Source organism: Natator depressus, chromosome 6, assembly GCF_965152275.1.
Source record: "Natator depressus isolate rNatDep1 chromosome 6, rNatDep2.hap1, whole genome shotgun sequence".
Taxonomy (NCBI): domain Eukaryota; kingdom Metazoa; phylum Chordata; order Testudines; family Cheloniidae; genus Natator; species Natator depressus.
The window spans coordinates 101,161,862-101,181,101 of record NC_134239.1 but is presented as its reverse complement, the minus strand read 5'-3'; the positions used below and the strand labels follow the sequence as shown (position 1 = coordinate 101,181,101).

The 19,240-nt window shown below is 42.9% G+C and overlaps 1 protein-coding gene across 1 annotated transcript in view; it reads left to right on the top strand.

Moving 5' to 3' along the window:
- Window positions 1-19,240, top strand: part of PPP4R3A (protein phosphatase 4 regulatory subunit 3A) — a 74,884-nt gene that overhangs the window by 38,095 nt on the left and 17,549 nt on the right. Inside the window, exons 5-7 of the mRNA XM_074956124.1 lie at window positions 17,888-17,965; window positions 18,047-18,163; window positions 18,774-18,890. Coding sequence (XP_074812225.1) covers window positions 17,888-17,965; window positions 18,047-18,163; window positions 18,774-18,890 — 312 coding nt within the window. The remainder of the gene's footprint in view (window positions 1-17,887; window positions 17,966-18,046; window positions 18,164-18,773; window positions 18,891-19,240) is intronic.

Genomic DNA, 19,240 nt, shown 5'->3' with positions numbered 1-19,240 from the left:
GCTCTGGGGTGGGGTGGGGGAGCTCAGAGCTGGGGCAGGGGATTGGGGCGCAGGCTCACCTCGGATGGCTCCCGGTCAGCAGCACAACAGGGGTGCCAAGGCAGGCTCCCTGCCTGTCCTGGCACCATGGCTGCGCTGAGCCCCAGAAGCGACCAACAGCAGGTCCAGCTCCTAGGCGGAGGTGCGCAAGTGGCTCCTCACGGCTCTCGCCCGCAGGCACCGCCCCCCCGGCCCTAGCTCACATTGGCCGGTTCCCAGCCAATGGGAGTGTGGAGCCGGTGCTCTGGGTGGGGGGCAGTCGTGGAGCCCCACGGCCCCCCGCCTAGGAGCCAGACCTGCTGCTGGTTGCTTCCGGGGTGCAGCGCGGTGCCAGAACAGCTAGAGACTAGCCTTAGCCAGGCAGCACCGCCGACGGGACTTTTAACAGCCTGTTTGGTGGCACTGACCAGAGCCACCACGACCCCAGTGCCTTACGTTCCGCGACCACAGTTTGAAAACCACTGGACAGTGCAGGCTACCCTACAGAATGTGGAATTGAACCCTAGATTCTTGAGTCTCAGTATTCCTCTGCTGTCAAAAAATATTTGTGGAACCAAGTGGCAAATTGTGTCTCATCCCCCTCTAGTGGCTGGTCTACACAGAGGATGATAACTTATTGCTTCTATCAATTTCTCCATTAGCTTGTGTGGCCCTGCAGATGACCTGTGTCAGTATTATGCCACCTGATAGAATTTTGTTTTTTTCCGTTTTTCTTTTTTAAAAACCTAAGACATTGCACACAAAAATATTAGGGCTTTCAGACAATTTTAAAAAATAATCGCGAGATTTAAAAAATTGCAATTAATCGCAGTTTTAATCGGACTGTTAAACAACAATAGAATACCAATTTAAATATATTATAAATATTTTTGCATGTATTTCTACTTTTTCAAATATATTGATTTCAATTACAACACAGAATACAAAGTGTACAGTGCTCACTTTATTTTTATTACAAATATTTGCACTGTAAAAAAGATAAAGAAATAGGGTTTTTTTAATTCACCTTATACAAGTACCGTAGTGCAGTCTCTTTATCATGAAAGTGCTACTTACAAATGTAGGGTTATTATTTTTACATAACTGCACTCAAAAACAAAACAGTGTAAAACTTTAGAGCCTACAAGTCCACTCAGTCATAGTGCTTGGTCAGCCAGTTGCTAAGACAAACAAGTTTGTTTACATTTACAAGTGATGATGCTGCCGGCTTCTTATTTACAATGTCACCTGAAAGTGAGAACATGCATTTGCATGGCACTGTTGTAATATAAAGTGAGCACTGTACACTTTGTATTCTGTGTTGTAATTGAAATTAATATATTTTGAAAATATAGAAGAACATCCAAAATATTAATTAAAAATGGCAATTGGTATTCTATTATTGTTTAACAGTGCGATTAAAACTGATTAATAGCAACTTTTTAAAAATCTAGTTAATTTGTTTTGTGTTAATTGGTTGAATTAACTGCGATTGACAGCCCTAGTTGCAAAGTCAAGCACTCAAAAGTGAAAAAATGCCAGAATTAAGATTGCCCCCTTGTGCATATATGTTACAATACAGTATTTATTTACATGATGAGGCCTCAGCTATGCCCAGTTCTGGGTGCCACAGTTTATGAAATATATGGACAATTTGGAGAGAGTCCAGAGGAGAGCAACAAAAATGATAAAAGGTTTAGAAATCTTTACCTATGATGAAAGATTAAAAAAACTGGTCACATTTAGTCTTCAGAAAAGAAGACTGAGGGGGACTTGATAACACACTTCAAATATGTTAAAGACTGTTACAAAGAGGACTGTGATCAATTGTTCTCTATGTCCACTGAAGAGGTAATGGGTTTAATCTAAAGCAAAGGAGATTTAGGTTAGATAATAGGAAAAACTTGCGAACTATAAGGGTAGTTAAGCTATGGAATAGTCTTCCAAGGGAGGCTGTAGAATCGCCATCACTGGTGATTTTTTTAAGAATAGGTTAAACACCCATGAAGGATGGTCTAGGGTTTACTTGGTCATGCATCAGCGCAGGGGGCTTGACTTGATGACTTCTTGAAGTCCATTCAAGCCCTGTGTTTCTATGATTCTATAGTATTTTTTTCCACAGGATCCCTGCTTCATTCAATGAATTGGATAGATCTGTGTGTAGTGAAGGAGGCTGTAATCTGTAGGACTGCTCCCTCATTTGTTGCAGAAATTGGAAGGTGTGTAGTGAATAAAGTAGGGTGTTAGCAACTGTGTTGCAGAAAGAGATGTGATTTTGGGCAAGTCATTCAAACCAAACTTTTTTTCACAGGTGAACATTAATTGTGTTCTTTGTTTTCTGGATGCTTTACCTGGTGTCTGATGTGCAAAAGAGCTTAGCACTCACAGCTGAATCTGAAGTCAATGTGCTTTGAACATAAGTCGTATATAAAGCTAAGTAGATTGTTGGGGTGTCAAACTGAACTCTCAGAATTATTGGACACTTTTGACTTTTATCTCTCTGTTCTTCAGTTTCCCCATCTGTAAAACTCAGATGATAATGTGACCTCATCTCATTGGTGTGAGAATAAATTCATTCATGTTTGTGAAGCAGTCTGCTACTATTGTGATGAATGCCATTGTAAATGGATGCATCTATATTATATTGCCCCTTGTGGCCAACTGTGACTCTGCTGAGGCATGACTCAGTTTCTCTTTAAATCAGGCTCCCTTTTAATAAAAAGTCCACATAAGCCACATCTTGCAAACATTTTGGGGTCCAATTTGGTACATCCAGCTCAAAGTCTTTAAAAAGAAAATTTAGACCTTCAAAGACTTCATCCCAATCCCAGTTTCAGCTGAGCCGACCTCTCCTCTCTGTAACAATTCAGTTCTTCCACCCCAATCCCAAATTGGGTGCAGCTCCTCCTCCCTGAGGGCCTATCTTCCAGTTCTCCAAGCACTTCTTGCTTGAAGTTTGGCCTTCTCCACAGACCTTTCTGGTTGCTGCATTTCCCCTGTTGTCTCAGGGCCATGCAGAAACATCCTTACTCCCTGCATTGTCTGCAAGCATCCCTCAGCACCTGTGGCTGACTCCCCTTCTATAAGGCCCAGGTGCCTTCCTTTATACTCAATTGGGCATCAGCTAATCTAGCCAGGTGCACTGGACCCTGCTCCCTTTCTTGCTGGGGGCAGTCATCCTGTCACAGCCATAAAAAAGCCACTGGGGAAATTAATAATACTGTCTTCCAAGTAGGGTTTAAATGGTGTGCCTGGGACCACACACTGAACAATGGGAATAAACCAAAATATTAAAACCGCAGCTCAATCACTGAGTATGGTGAGTCCTGGGTACTGAATGAGCCAGCTATTCTGTGGAAAATAGGGTACGTGTTCATGTAATTAATGACCATGTCATATGCACAAGGGAGCTGGATTAAGGTTGCATGGGCAACTTTAATTATGGTATTTCCTTCCTCACGTTTGAGTACTTGACTTTGCAACCTTAACAATCTTTTAACATAGTTTTGTGCATGTGTTTATATGTATAAATTTATGCAGTTCTAATTTTTTAGTGTTACGAGGGTGCCAACAGAATAGTATGGGTGCTTGTTGAATTGTGTACATATTTTATAAACATAATTATTTTTTTAAAAAAACGTGTGTGTGTGTAAAATATATTTGATGCTCTTTACTGAGAGGGAAAAAAATTGATGTAATATTTATTTACATTTATGTAATCATGAGTCTCAAACTGGTCATGAGCAACCAAGCACCCCCATTATATAAGTAAAGTGACAAAAGTCTCTCTTGTCTCCTTCATGTTTCCATCTGCAATCTTATGTTTCTTTGCAAATCAATTTTGACAGCTATTCAAAAATTGTCCTGTTACACCAGCCCAGAGAGTGGGTAGTTGAACTTTACCATTTTAGAAAGTAGTTCTAAGACTACCTTTCTTCATTCTGGGCCTGCATAGAGGAATATTGGTAGAAACAAGATGAACAGGTAAGGTGTTAACATTTGAATGCCTGCAAAATTTGCGAGGGTAGTAGTATGGGACTGCTGGCATGGTGGGACCTTGGCTGTATTATTTATGCGTTGATACAACAATAATATTTGACAATTATGTAGTGTTATGGGGCAGTGTCGGCTCCAGCAGGGGGTCGGGGGAAGGGCAGGGTTCCAGTGTGCAGGGAGCAGTCAGGGCTCAATAGAGCAGGGACGCCAGTCTCATGGTGGGGGCTAGGGGTTGTGGGCAGGACTATATCTAGGGCTGGAAGGATTAGATTTTTATCAGTGTCAGTTTCACCACTCAAACTGATGAAAAAATATTTCCGTAGATGATGATCCAAAAACGTACAGATATACAAAGTAAGAATGCTGCTTGGATTTAAGGCTATTTACTTCGTATGTTTTGACACATGATGTTAAAACACAATTTGTCAATGGTTATAAAACTTGAACTTCTTGAATCTCAGTATCTACTGTCATTATATAATTACCTGACTCCTCCTGTAACTTCCCACAATCGAGAAAAATAAATCTTAAAACCCATAATTTTGCACAACTGTGAACACTTTAAACTTTTATTTTTGTCAATTTAAAATAAACATAAATATTATCTATCAAAATTATAAAAAAAAAAAAAATTGCCACGCCTATTGTTGGCCTGTGTAGGTGGTATAAGAAAGGCATTCAGCACATAATTCAATTTAAATTCGTTCTGGGTTTTTTTCCCCCCATTTTCTTTTTCATCCCCTCCTAACTGCCAACACAGCTTGGTGTTCCAGCATGCCCTATTCTAGTGATATCGCAACTATCAAAAAAAACACTCACTGGAACCTGGAGCTGACCAATTTCAGGAATGGGGGGAAGACAGGTAAGTGGTGTTGCTTACTTTGTGACGCTCTTTTGCAACTAAAAATATTATTTTATACATTTCTTCTCTCATTGGAGGCTATCAATCCTATCCCTTTGTATTATTAAAGTTTAAAAAATAAAAACTTGCAAAAGTGTGCCATAGAGTGAGTAAACACCATTTACTTGACCCCTTTTATTGGCTGGTTCTGTGTGCCAGCAAGCTCCTGTGATGTTTGTAGTGTTGCCAAAATAAAGCATGTTGTTGGGCTCACTTTGAGTCTATGATTTGTGTTTTCTAGGGATCTGAACAATAGAATAGGAGGGGAGGAGCAGATAGGTTATGTATTAATTTATGTACTTAGTGCTGTCTTATCCCTTGCTATTTGGAATTTGAGTGCATGGCCTTTCTATATTATAATTTTCCTTTATTATACTCATAGATCAGTTTTCAGACAAAGCAATTATTTTTGTTTAAGCCAGTCTTTTTAAAAGGATGGAATTAATACAAGATTCTATACATGTATGTTTATTCTCAAATTGCATCATCCTACTAGCCGATCCACATGTAATAGTAATATTCTGCTCTTTATTTTGAAAGTGCTTTACAGATATTAATTTGTTTTGCAGCACCCCTGTGATGTAAGTATATATTATCTGTAGGTGATTTGGGGGGAACTGAGTTAGAGAAGTTTAGCGATTTTGCCCAAATATCAAAGGGAGTGGATCAAGTTGACTGTCTCAGAAGGATGCATGCTGTCAGCAGTAGGCTCAGAAATGCCAGCTTTAATTTATTTGCATTTTAAAATGCATTTTACAGAGCAGTTTACCATGAAAATTATCTGGTGCACTAAAGTAAATAGGGGCAGTTTTCCAATGGGAAATGACTCAGTGAAATTATGTATGCAAGTGTTGCATATTGGTGGTATCAGAGCTTAGTTTCTTCTTTCTTCCATGCTGATGAAATAGTTTGGATGTGTATGCCATCTACAAAATATGATGGGTTCCTGTTACTACCAAAGCTGTGCCTAAATAATAATGAAGTGTCTCAAGGGGGAAATTACTTATCAATAGTGTATGAAAGGACCTCTGTGTAGCAGGATAGCTCAAGAGCAAGGAGATGAGGGCACTTTAATCTACATCACAAACTAATCACTTGTGTCTGATGTGGGAGGGAAGGGTTATGTAAAGTAGGTGCAATATTACAACAGGAGCAGCAACAATAGCACTATACTTAAGGCTGACACACTGTTTCTGTTCTAGGAACTTATTTGCTTGTAACTTTATTAAACTTTCACCTTTTGGGCTGAAATCTTCCAGAAATTATCTCAGACCAAAAGGGAATATGAAGAAAGCAGGAAGAATAGGGTTTTGTGGGGGGGGGGGGGGGTTGTTGGGGGGGGGGGGTTCTTGTCTGGTTTTCCACAGCTGTGAAGTGGATAGAAGTTGAAAATTAATTTTATTTCACAGAAATAGCCCTAACTGGGAAGTGTGTTAAAATGTTCCAGCAGGGGAAATTGCATTTAATTTGACAAGTATTCATGCCTTTGAAAACTGCATATGGAGCATATGCAGTGTATTTTGTATGAGTGTTTGGGGGGAGGGGTTGTTTTGGTTTGGTTTGGCTTTTTGCTAAAGTTCATGAAATATATAGCTAAGGAAGTCTGAGCTGCACTTAAGTACATTTCTAATGTTAACTGTGTAGTGAAAAGTACAGTGGGCTACAGTGAGGACTTTGCAGGAGACCTTAGCTCAGTCTCTGCACAGACTTTGTAAGATGCCGAAAGCCTAAGAGAAGCTGCTGCAATCTTCCAGAAGCTTAATGTACATGCTTAACTTTCAGCATAGTCCCACTGAGTGCTATAATTGTATAATCTTGTTGTTTCTCAGTGTAGTTTATGATGCGGAATTTCTTAGGCTTTTTGAAGATGGGAGTTAGAATTTCTGTTTGGTTTGCATAAATAGGCAACAGAACATGGATATTTCATAATCTGAAACTATTTAGCTTATAACACTTGAACCGGCCAGAGGAGGTCTTCAGGAGAGAACCTTTTCTCTGAAAACTCTATGGCCTATATAGCTTGTAAGGTATATCAGACTGGGTCTTCCCATTGCACACCTTACTAAGGAACTGACTTCACAAAGAATTATGCATGTGCTTAACTTATTTTCTGTTTTGGAAAAGCTGAAGAAATTCTGTATGATAATCTACATCAGGAATATATTAAGATTGTACAATTCTAGCATTCAGCTTTGACGTTTTCTGACTTTTAACCTGCAGCATTGGCTATGTTCCTTTGTACTGTATATTTTTTATAATTTGGATCACGAAGTCCATGATTCTTTCAAGTACAGTATTGCGCAATTTATTCTACAGCTTTTGATGCATATGTAGACTCTTCTAATATTTATTATTAGAATATTTTCACTGTCAGTCATTTAATTGTCTTCATGGTTCAGTATATTCTTATTCGAGTGATTGCTCATGTCAGTTCCAAGTAGGTGTATGCGCACCACGTGCATGATCGTCGGAAAGTATCCTAGCGGTAGCCGTCGGGTCAGCTGTGGAGCCCCCTGAAGTGGCACCTACATGGCTGTGTATATAGGTCCCTGCCGACTCTCCGCCTCTTCAGTTCCTTCTTACTGTCAGTAACGGTCGTTGGAGCAGCTCCTCTCTTGTGTTAGCAAGCAATTCCCTGGTGATTTCTTTCTTCTCTCTCTGTAAGTAGTTTAAAGTATAGGTAGTGATAAAATTATAGTTAAGGTTCAGTGTAGTTGTTGTTAAGTTTTAGTTGGGGGTTACCTCCTACCCACCACTTTGTTCCCGTCCCAGGGACCAGGGTGTTAGAGAGCTTATTCCTTCACTCTCCCACTTCCCTGGTCCTTCTCGCATGAACAGAGAGCAACAATACCCCGAAGTCTGAAGGTGCAAACAATTCAATGTTTATTGGGGTGAACTTCCAGCAAGTTTAAATCCAAGTTCCTTTTTCCTTATTTTCGAATCCCAACTTACTTCCTGTTTGCCCCTAATTTATATAGTAATATTCTTAGCTATACCTTAACCAATCATTCTACTAAAATTTACCTAACCAATCCTAATATATTGTAACATGATTAGCTAGCCAATTATATCCCACCACCTTAATTAGTTTACACCCAGCAAAATGAATTATACAGCAGACAGAAACAATCACAGAACCAGACAGAGACCATGCAAATAAACAATAGCAAAGTGGGAACAAAAATGACAAAACAATTCAGAAGTGAGGATTTCACAACTACATCTATAAAGACATAAGGGTTTCCTAACTGTGTCTATTGATAAGTGAGTTCTTACCAGCCAGAAAACTATCAAACTAAATTTCCTTTTACATCTTTTAGGCTCTTCCTTTTCTCTGGAGGTGATAGATCGGATCACCTAGCTAACAGCCCCATATTGACTAGTTTGGAATGTGAGGATGTGACCATACGCTTCCCAGCTTATGGCTGCCTCTGCTGCTTAGCCAAAGGCATTGGCCTAAGAACAGGGCCTCAGACTGTCACAGTGAGAGAAGGCCCTTAAACAGATTCTTTCTTGTATACCTCTATTACTAGCTAAATGATAAACATATACCTAAATTCTTAAAGTATAGGCCTTTATAGGCAGGCCTGAATATCTATATCCTAATACAGGGCATTCCTCTGTCTCAAGGTTTTAAGCCGTGCAGGTCCTGCCTGAAGCCTATGCCAAAGGGAGACTCTCACAACTCCTGTCTGAAGTGTCTTGGAGAGGGACACCAGTCCGACAGGTGTAAAGCCTGTAAGGGGTTTAAGCCCAGAACTAAGATGGAGCGGGACTTCTGCTTAAAGCTGCTTCTGATGGAGTCAGCTCTTCAACCCCAACCACCTCGGGCAGCGTCTGACCCGGTGCCAGGTGCTTCAGTGCGCCGGCCTCGGTTTGGAAAGCCTCAGCGCCAAGAAAGGACTCTGCCAGGGTGTCACGGCACCAACATTCCCCGACGCCAAGGACTTGCTGTAGTGCAAGGCACCAGTCGCAGTCACCACACAAGAAGAAGAGAGCTGACTGGGCGCTTCCCTGCTAGGGTAGTGGAGCAGGCGAGCACTAGTGGGGTGTGTCCCGCGTCGGGACACCCAGTCTTGGGCTCACCTAGACTGGCACCGTCGACTCTGGCCTCTCGGGGAGGTCCGTTGAGTCCAGCCATGGTGGACTCCCCAGTGCAGGAAGATTTGGAGGATGACTTGGATGCTCCCTCCATGCTGGACACATTCAAGGCGGCCAAGGACCTGATTATCATGACGGCGCAATTACCCCGCTCCACCAGCAGGTGCACCGGCTCAGAATCCGGGTGCGGCACTGGCAACATTGTCAGCACCAATGCTGATTCAACATGGGGTGAGTCCACTATGATGTAGCGCCGATTTCCTTTGCCATGGCACCAATCCCCAGCACCATCTCAATCTCCATTGCCCTGGTCAGATTCGGACTTCTCCTCAGAATCTGAGGCGGACTCCTACGCTTCCAGGCGGAGCCAGCACTGCTCCCAGCACCATTCTGGACAAGACAAGGGGCAGCCGGTGCCTGTAGTGTCCTGGCCTCCACAGTGGCAAAGACCGATGCAGTGGCACTTTTGGACACCATGGACCTACCACCAAGTTCAGGGTCTGAGTTCCAGATCCTTGTTGGAGGTGTGAATCCCTCCATTGGCCACATAGAATCATAGAATATCAGGGTTGGTAGGGACCTCAGGAGGTCATCTAGTCCAACCCCCTGCTCAAAGCAGGACCAATCCCCAACTAAATCATCCCACTTTGTCAAGCCTGACCTTAAAAACCTCAAAGGAAGGCGATTCCACTATCTCCCTAGATAACCCATTCCAGAGCTTCACCGCCTTCCTAGTGAAAAAGTATTTTCTAATATCCAACCTTAAACCTCCCCCACTGCAACTTGAGGCCATTACTCCTTGTTCTGTCATCTGCCACCACTGAGAACAGTCTATATCCATCCTCTTTGGAACCCCCTTTCAGGTAGTTGAAAGCAGCTATCAAATGCCCCCTCATCCTTGTCTTCCGCAGACTAAACAATCCCAGTTCCCTCAGCCTCTCCTCATAAATCATGTGCTCTAGTCCCCTAATCATTTTTGTTGCCCTCCGCTTTACGCATTCCAATTTTTCCACATCCTTCTTGTAGTGTGGGGCCCGAAACTGGACACAGTACTCCAGATGAAGCCTGACCAATGTCGAATAGAGGGGAACGATCACGTCCCTCAGTCTGCTGGCAATGCCCCTACTTATACAGCCCAAAATGCTGTTAGCCTTCTTGGCAACAAGGGCACACTGTTGACTCGTATCCAGCTTCTCGTCCACTGTAATCCCTAAGTCCTTTTCTGCAGAACTGCTGCCTAGCCATTTGGTCCCTAGTCTGTAGTGGTGCATTGGATTCTTCCGTCCTAAGTGCAGGACTCTGCACTTGTCCTTGTTGAACCTCATCAGATTTCTTTTAGCCCAATCCTCTAATTTGTCTAGGTTCCTCTGTATCCTGTCCCTACCCTCCAGCATATCTACTACTCCTCCCAGTTTAGTGTCATCTGCAAACTTGCTAAGGGTGCAGTCCACGCCATCCTCCTGATTATTAATGAAGATATTGAATAAAACCGGCCCCAGGACCGACCCTTGGGGCACTCCGCTTGATTCTGACTGCCAACTAGACATGGAGCCATTGATCACTACCCGTTGAGCCCAATGATCTAGCCAGCTTTCTATCCACCTTATAGTCCATTCATCCAGCCCATATTTCTTTAACTTGCTGGCAAGAATACAGTGGCAGACCGTATCAAAAGCTTTGCTAAAGTCAAGGAATAACACATCCACTGCTTTCCCCTCAATCCACAGAGCCAGTTATCTCATCATAGAAGGCAATTAAATTAGTCAGGCATGACTTGCCCTTGGTGAATCTATGCTGACTGTTCCTGATCACTTCCCTCTCCTTGAAGTGGTTCAGAATTGATTCCTTGAGGACCTGCTCCATGATTTTTCCAGGGACTGAGGTGAGGCTGACTGGCCTGTAGTTCCCCGGATCCTCCTTCCACATCTGTAGGCGTGGTAGGGATAGGGATGCTCGAAGGGTAGGAATGCTCAAGTACAGGCTGATGAGAACGTCAGCACTGGCACCGAAGTGGCTGTGGCATTGAGTGCTAGTGCCACTTCCTGCTTCTCTCCAGTGGTGCAAGAGGATCCCCGTGAGCCAGAGGGGCAAGAGGACCCAGTACCTCCGAGGGCGTCATCTTCGTCCTCCCCAGATGAGGCAGTAGCAGGCACATCCACCACTTTGCCCACTGTGGACACCAGAGCCCATCAAGACCTGCTCAGGAGGGTGGCCCAGAGCTTGCAAGCAGAAGTGGTCTCTGAGGACACAGATCCCATGGTGGATATTCTGGCCCCATAAGGGACCTTGAGGGTGGCTCTGCCCCTCATCAAAACTATACAAAATACCACCAAGGCGCTGTGGCACACGCCTGTCTCTATCCTGCTGACAGCCAAGGACATAGAGCATAAGTACTTTGTGCCTTTTCAGGGGTATGAGCACTTCTTCACCCACCCCCAGTCTGGGACTCTGGTGGTGGAGGCAGTAAACCACAAAGAGCTCCGGGGCAACCGGAGCCTACTCCCAAATCCAAGGACCTCTTCGGTTGGAAAGTCTACTCCACTGGGGGGCTCCAGCTTCACATAGCAAACCAGCAAGAGGTACTGAGCTGCTATGCTTATAATTCTTGGAGCTCTCTGGCCAAACTCCAGGAATTGCTTCCAGCGGGACTCCCTTTTGGGGTTTGGAGCGGTTCTGGAGGAGGGAAAGATGGTGGCCAGGACCTCGGCCGCCCGCATCAGAGCCAAGGCCATAGCCATGATACACCCTTGGTTACAGGTCTCAGGGCTCCCGCACGAGGTGCAGAATACAATTCAGGACCTGCCCTTTAATTGCTCTGGATTTTTTTGCGGAACAGACAGACTCAAGGCTACATAGCCTTAAGGACTTGCGGGGCGACCCTCAAGTCTTTCAGGCTGCATACACCAGCCCCACAAAGAAAGACATTCAAGCCCCAGGTCGCCCAACGTTTCTACCTTGCCCCTCCTAGACAGGACTTCCGTAGGAAGCGGGGTAAAAGCAATAGGAGGCACCCATCTCAGTCCTCCTCTGGCCAAGGGCAGGGCTTGGCTAAGCAGCTCTCAGGTAAGCAGTTCAAGGTCCTCCCCTTCGGTCTATCAGTGGCCCCCTGGGTGTTCACCAAGTGCATGGCAGTTGTGGTGGCTTTCCTTCGAAAGCGTCAAGTGCAAATCTTCCCATACCTAGACTGGCTCATCAAGGGCCAGTCCCAAGCTCAGGTGGAGGACCATGTGAACCTAGTACATATGACGTTCCTCAGTCTCAACATGGTGAAGTCTGCTCTGGTTCCCACTCAAATATAATTCATCAGGGCCCTCCTGGACTCAGCCTAGGCCAGGGCGTTTCGGCCCAAATCTTGTTTTTTAGCCATGAGCACCATCATACAAGGTTTCCACTGGTTCCCCACCATGACAGTCAGAAACTGCCTAAAATTACTCGGGCATATGGCAGCATGCACTTGTTGTGCAGCATGCAACACTGCTCCTCCATCCCCTCCAGGCGTGGCTGGCCCAGGTGTACAGACCACACTGGGACCATTTGGACAGTCTGGTCACACTTTCTCCTCGGGCTCTCGAATCCCTCCGGTGGTGGCTCGATCCACAGATAGTTTGTGCGGGAGTATCCTTTTCCAAACCTCAGCCGTCGCTAGTTACAGATGCATCAGCGCTTGGGTGGGGAGCGTACCGGAGCAACCTCAGGATTCAGGGTCTACGGTCCCAGGCAGAACTATCGCTGCACATCAGTGTCTGGGAGCTATGGGTGGCCTAGGTTGCCAGACATTTCAGACCCATCTTCAGAGCAAATGTATATTGATGTTGACAGACAATACCACAGCGATGTTCTATATAAACAAACAGGGTGGTGCTCGCTCATCTTCCCAGTGCCAGGAAGCCCGTAGGTTGTGGAACTTCTGCATCGCCCATTCGATACAGTTGGAGGCATCGTATCTACCAGGCACACAAAATGAGCTGGCCGATCACCTCAGCAGATCTTTCCACGGCCACAAATGGTCTCTCCAACCGGATGTCATCAGCGATATCTTCTTGAGGTAGGGATCTCCCCAGGTAGACGTGTTCGCGACAGGAGGCAACAGGAAGTTGCTCCTGAATCACAGGATGCCTTTCTCTTCTCGTGGACAGGGCTCCTGCTGAACGCATTCCCGCCATTTCCACTTATCACAAGATCCTTCTCAAGATCCAGCAGGACAAGGCTTCACTGATTCTCATAGCGTAAGTGTGGCCCCACCAGCACAGGTTCGCCATGTTGTTGAACCTCTTGGTGGACACTCCCATGATTCTAGACCTCATCACGCAGGACCACAGCCGTTTTCAGCACCCCAACCTGGAGTGTCTCCACCTCACCGCGTGGAAAATCCCATGGCTAAACCCGTTAAAGCTCCAGTGCTCGGATTCATCAGGAGGTTAGGGAGGTTCTTCTAGGCAGTAGAAAGCCCTCCACTCATGCCACTTATCTAGCCAAGTGGGAAATGTTCTCTGTTTGGTCCTCACAGAAGGGCACCCCTCCGCTTAAGTCCTCAATTCCCTTTATACTGGACTACTAAAGCAGTAAGGGCTGACAGTCTTGTCAGTTAAGGTGCACCTGGCAGCTGCTTCTGCTTTCCACCTGGGCGCAGCGGGGCAGTCAGTATTTGCTAACTCCATGGTTGGTCATTTCCTTAAAGGGCTAGACAGACTGAACCCCCAGGTGCAGCAGCTGGTCATCGTCCCCCATGGGACCTTAACCTAGCCCTCTCAAGGCTCATGGGGCCCCCTTTCAAACCTCTAGCAACTTGTTCGTTGCTTTACTTCTCTTGGAAAGTAGCGTTTCTAGTGGCTATAACGTCTGTCAGAAGAGTGTCTGAGCCCTCTTGTATAGTTTTTTTTTTTTTTTTTTTAATAAGGTCAAGGTGCAGTTGCAGCCGCACTTGGCCTTTCTCCCTCAAGTTGTTTGACAGTTTCATGCAAGTTAGGGCATCTTTTTGCCAGTGTTCTTCCCAAAGCCACACGCTAATGACGGGGAACACAGACTCCATTCCCTAGATGTTAGACGGGCTCTGGTTTTTTACCTTGAGCAAACAAAGCCATTTAGGAAGTCAACACAACTCATCATTGCCATTGCTGAAAGAATGAAAGGTCTGCCGATCTCATCCCAAGAATTCTCTTCTTGGATCACGGCCTGTATCCGGACATGCTACAACCTGGCAAAGATTCCAGTTCCACCACCGACAGTGCACTCCACAAGAGCCTAAGCTTCATCTGCAGTGTACCTGGCGCAGGTCCCCATCCAGGACATGTGCAGGGTGGCCATGTGTTAATCTATGCATACCTTTACATCATCAGCAGGCTAGAAACAATACTGCGTTTGGCAGAGTAGTGCTCCAGTCTGCAGCTTGGTGATCTCTGACCCCTCCTCCAAGGGTCTGCTTGGGGGTTACCTACTTGGAATTGACATGAGCAATCACTTGAAGAAAAAAGAGTTTAACTACCTTTCATAACTGTTCTTCGAAATGTGTTGCTCATGTCCATTCCAAGACCCACCTGCCTCCCCTCTGTTGGAATATCCAGCAAGAAGGAACCAAAGAGGCGGCAGGTCGGCAGGGACCTATATGCACAGTCATGTAGGCGCCACTCCAGGGGGCTCCACAGCCGACGGGTACTGCATGCACATGCCTACTTGGAATGGACATGAGCAACACTTCTCGAATAACAGTTACGAAAGGTAGGTAACTGTTTTTTCTTTTACTTAGCTTTTATATTTCAGTTTTCTATAAGGTGCATTTATATATAATATAATATTGTGAGCAACGCATACCCTTGTTCTTCTCAGCGAACAACACAGCCTTTGTTAAGTGCATTAACAGGCTGAGCTGTAACTACAAAGCTAATTGAGTTACAATTACAGGTGGCCTATATTTTCTAGCAAGTTCTTCTGTTATAATAACAGCAGCTTATTGTGCACATGTCAGATACAGGATTTGTATGCATACTATAGGATGGGATTTTTCAAAAGCACTCATTCCTATCTTAACTCTACAATGACTTAAATAGGAGTAGGGTTAGGCCAGGGCTGAGAGTTTTTGGAAAAAATCTCATCCATAGAAAGCACTATGTGTTTATTAGAGGTTTGAGGAGAAAATTGTATATTATATTTGCAATACAGTTTCATAAAGTTTCAGAACAGAAGGTACCATTATTAGAGCTACTCTGGCCATTTGTATATCCTAGGTAATTACATTTCTCCCAGTTACTTTCATTTTGAACCCAGTTACTTGGGTTAGACTAAAGCATTCCAGTACTGATGAGACTAAACTGTGTGCCACAAGCAGAAAACAGGAGAGATTAAGATACCACCAATGCCTGAGGCCTCCACAGTGGCAGGCATTTGACTGGGTGGGATGTGCCCAGATGATCCTAGCTGCTAGGAAGTAGATATAGTGTGCAATCACAAAGTACTATATTGTAATACATACACAGAGGGTTATAGAGTTATGGTTGCATACACAACTTTTAGCACTTGGGGTAAAATTTTCAAAATGCCTCTCCAATTTAGGCCCAAATCTCATTTTCAAAAGTGATTTAGGAGCCTAAATCATTAACTTTCAATGAAAATGGTACTAAGCTAAAGTCACTTAGGCACTTTTGAAAGTTGTACTCTTCCTGACTTTTTATTGCTTTTAACCCTGCAATTTTAATGTTCTACTAATTTAGCTTTTTATACTCGCTTCCAGGGATCGTAATTGAGATGAAAAAGATGCGGTATAGACCATCCACTCATTCCCACTCCCAATAAAGGAGAAGAAATATGTTCCTTATGAGGTCATCTAGATGACAGTTATGATATGTTGCTATCATGGCAGGGATGAGCATGGATCTTGTTACTGGTTTAAGTGGCAATACATGGACCAGACTACTTCTCTCTTCCAGTTTGAGGTGGTAGTATTAATAACGTATGGTTCAATGTGCCACCCAGATCTACGTAGGGCTTGCCAGCAAGTTAAAGAAGTATGGGATGGATGAATGGATTGGATAGAAAGCTGGCTAGATCATTGGGCTTAACGGGTAGTGATCAATGGCTCCATGTCTAGTTGGCAGCCGGTAAATTGAATTGTAGACCCCATACTTGACTTTCTTGGGTATGACTTCAGTTGGAATCTGGAATGTTCGCTCCAGGCTACTAGTAAAGTTTTTTGTCTCTTCAGCTATAATTCAGTTTGGAAGATCACTAGAAGCTTCAAATGAGGCTTCTTAGATTTCCTTTTGTTGTGAGTAGGTGGTTGGCATTGCTTATCCTGATCTGAGTCGAAGAATTGCAAGATTGACAAATGGCACTCCTTTAAGTATATAGGACACTTCCAAAGAAATTTGGGTTTCAGTCACTGTTTTGTTTTGGGTTTCTTGGCCACTTAATAATGTCTTAAGTATATTTCACCTTAGTGTTGAATAGATTTTTCAAACGCTGCTTATATGTGGCGTGTAGGAAGCTTTCCCAGGCAAATGCTATCAATTACTGTTTGGGGGCGGGGGATCGTTTTGTTTTAAGAATTTTTAGCTCTTAGAATTATACTTGGTTTATGTTTGGAAGGTTAACTGATATAGTGCTGTCTTCTTAAGTCTGCAGACAGATGGCTCTAGTGTGTCTGCCGCTGCTTATAGCTTTGCTAAGCTTCAGCAGCATGAAAGTTAATCAATCTTGACTGCTGCCATTAAGAATCTTGTGAGCAGCGGCAGTGGAACTGATAAGAATCTAATCATTTTCATTTGGTTTTCAGCACTCACCCCTTTCCCAACATCTTGGTGTTGGAATTTTCCTTTCCTGTCATATCATTTTTAAGCTGCTGGGTATAGTTATGTTGTTAAGATCTCTGGTAAAATTTCCAGGTCCTGTTTATGAATGATATGGATAGAAGAGAGTGATTGATTAGGGTACATTTAAAAAAAAAAAAGAAGTGATACTGAGAGAGAGTCAGAGAATGATTATTGAGGGGAGGGGAGAGACCGAATATGGGGTGATAATCAGACAATATAAGGTAGGGAGATATGAGGATTGAGAGAGACAAGGAAAAGAGGAAACTGACAGATGACAACATAAGATATAACACAATTGGAAAGAAAATGGAATGAACCTAGGAAAGAAAATTGCATATAACAGCAAGGAAAGGACACATAGTTACATGTCACCTTGATTGATCGATCTTTCAGCCCTCATATAGATTACGCCGATCATAATGTCTTCCATCAGTTACATGTATTAACTGGAAAGTTGATTAACACTGTTACAATTAAGTATCCTACACAAATATATTTTCCCTTTAAAATTACTCTTGCGGGAATTCTGTGCCAAAAAAATAAAAATTCTATGCACAATATTTTAAAATTCTGCAAAATTATGCATATTTTATTTGTCAAAATAATACAATATAATCACACTAGTTTCAGTTATTTTGGTAATTTATTTCAGAATATCATCAAGTATGTCTGAGTGTTTAGTGTTTTTGACAAATTAGATTCCTTACTAGACAAATCAATAGAGAACTTTGAGTAATCCATTTAAACTACAATGCAGAAACTTGTTTCCCACTCCCCTCAGAAGCAGTGCAACGGCTTGGGGCAGGGTGTTGTGCTGAACACAGCCGGCTGACCGCTGTTGCTATCTGTTCTGGTGCCACAGCATCCTCTGGTGGGCGAAAGGTGGAACTGCAGCACTTCGTGGGCAGAATTTTTTCTGCACAGAAAATGCAAAATTCTGTGCCGGACATAAATTCTGTGCATTCACAGTGGTATAAAATGCTTGGAGGCATGGCTTTGGGGAGTTAATATTCTGAGGGTTAGTTTCAGTATTGTCAAATAAACACATGGCATTATCTTACTTTTGTAGGAAGATGAAAAATTTCTGACAGAATTGTTTGCACAATTAACAGATGAAGCCACAGATGAGGAGAAAAGACAAGAATTGGTAAGCATTTGTAAAATATACATGAAGTGACTATTCATTGTCTGAATTTTGTTAATCACGAACATGTTTTCTACATTTTAGGTAAACTTTCTGAAAGAGTTCTGTGCATTTTCTCAAACATTACAACCTCAAAACAGAGATGCTTTTTTCAAAACATTGTCTAATATGGGTATACTGCCAGCCCTAGAAGTCATCCTAGTAAGTTAACGCAATATGTATTTTTCTGAAATGACTCTTTGTAAATATTTGTTGTAACAGTTATATTTTTTTCATTTCAGAAAGGTAATTATTTAACAAGTAGTTACAACAACACTGCAGTGTCATGGCTTTCTGAAGTACTTTAGAGATTTGTTTTGTCTGAAAGGGATACTGTCATCTTGAAATTCAGTCCACTTTAAAAAAACAAACAAAAAAAAACCCCACAACTTTAAAGTAGTTTTAAGTATTACATCACTAAGTCCCCCTAGCAGTTTTTGTGAATTTGCAATTTTTTCCAATCTTTATTCCTTTTTCTGGTCTGTTTCTGTGTTCAAACTAAAACAGGGCTATGACCAATAAACCAGGGAAACTGTTAAACTGATTTCATACAAAGGTATCAATTAAACAAGAAAAAAACTGGGGGAAGGTCTCATCTCTTATTTATAGTGATTTTAGTTATTATTTGTAACAGTAATAGTTAACAATAAAAAATTCAGACAGAACTATGATTTCTGAAATTGCTTCTGCTCATTTAAACTACTGTCATGCCTTTCAAGTACAAGGATTTTTGTTTTTTAAAGTACTTAAACAGTTTTACTTGACTTTCCAGGGTATGGATGATGCACAAGTGCGAAGTGCAGCTACTGATATATTCTCATATTTGGTTGAGTACAATCCATCCATGGTACGAGAGTTTGTTATGCAGGAAGCTCAACAGAATGATGACGTAAGTAGGAGGTCTTCTGAAGCTTTTTTAGAAGGTTCATATTTCTGTCTCTATTATTAGTGACTAAATCCTACTTTGAGTTTGCATTTTTGACAAATGTGCATTTGGAATAGTTTTCTAGAACCTTTCCTTTTTAAAAAAAAACAAACAAAAAACTATGGTTGGAAGGTTCTCTCTCGTACCCATCACAGTAGTATTTACAATAATATTATTAATCACAACACAATTATATAAACTACAGCTTACCCTATTTTATCTATTAATCTTTCATATGTGGAAAGGTGACCATATCTCCTCATTTGCATAGCCTTCTTGGACCCCAATTCTGCAAACACTTAGTCATGTTCCTT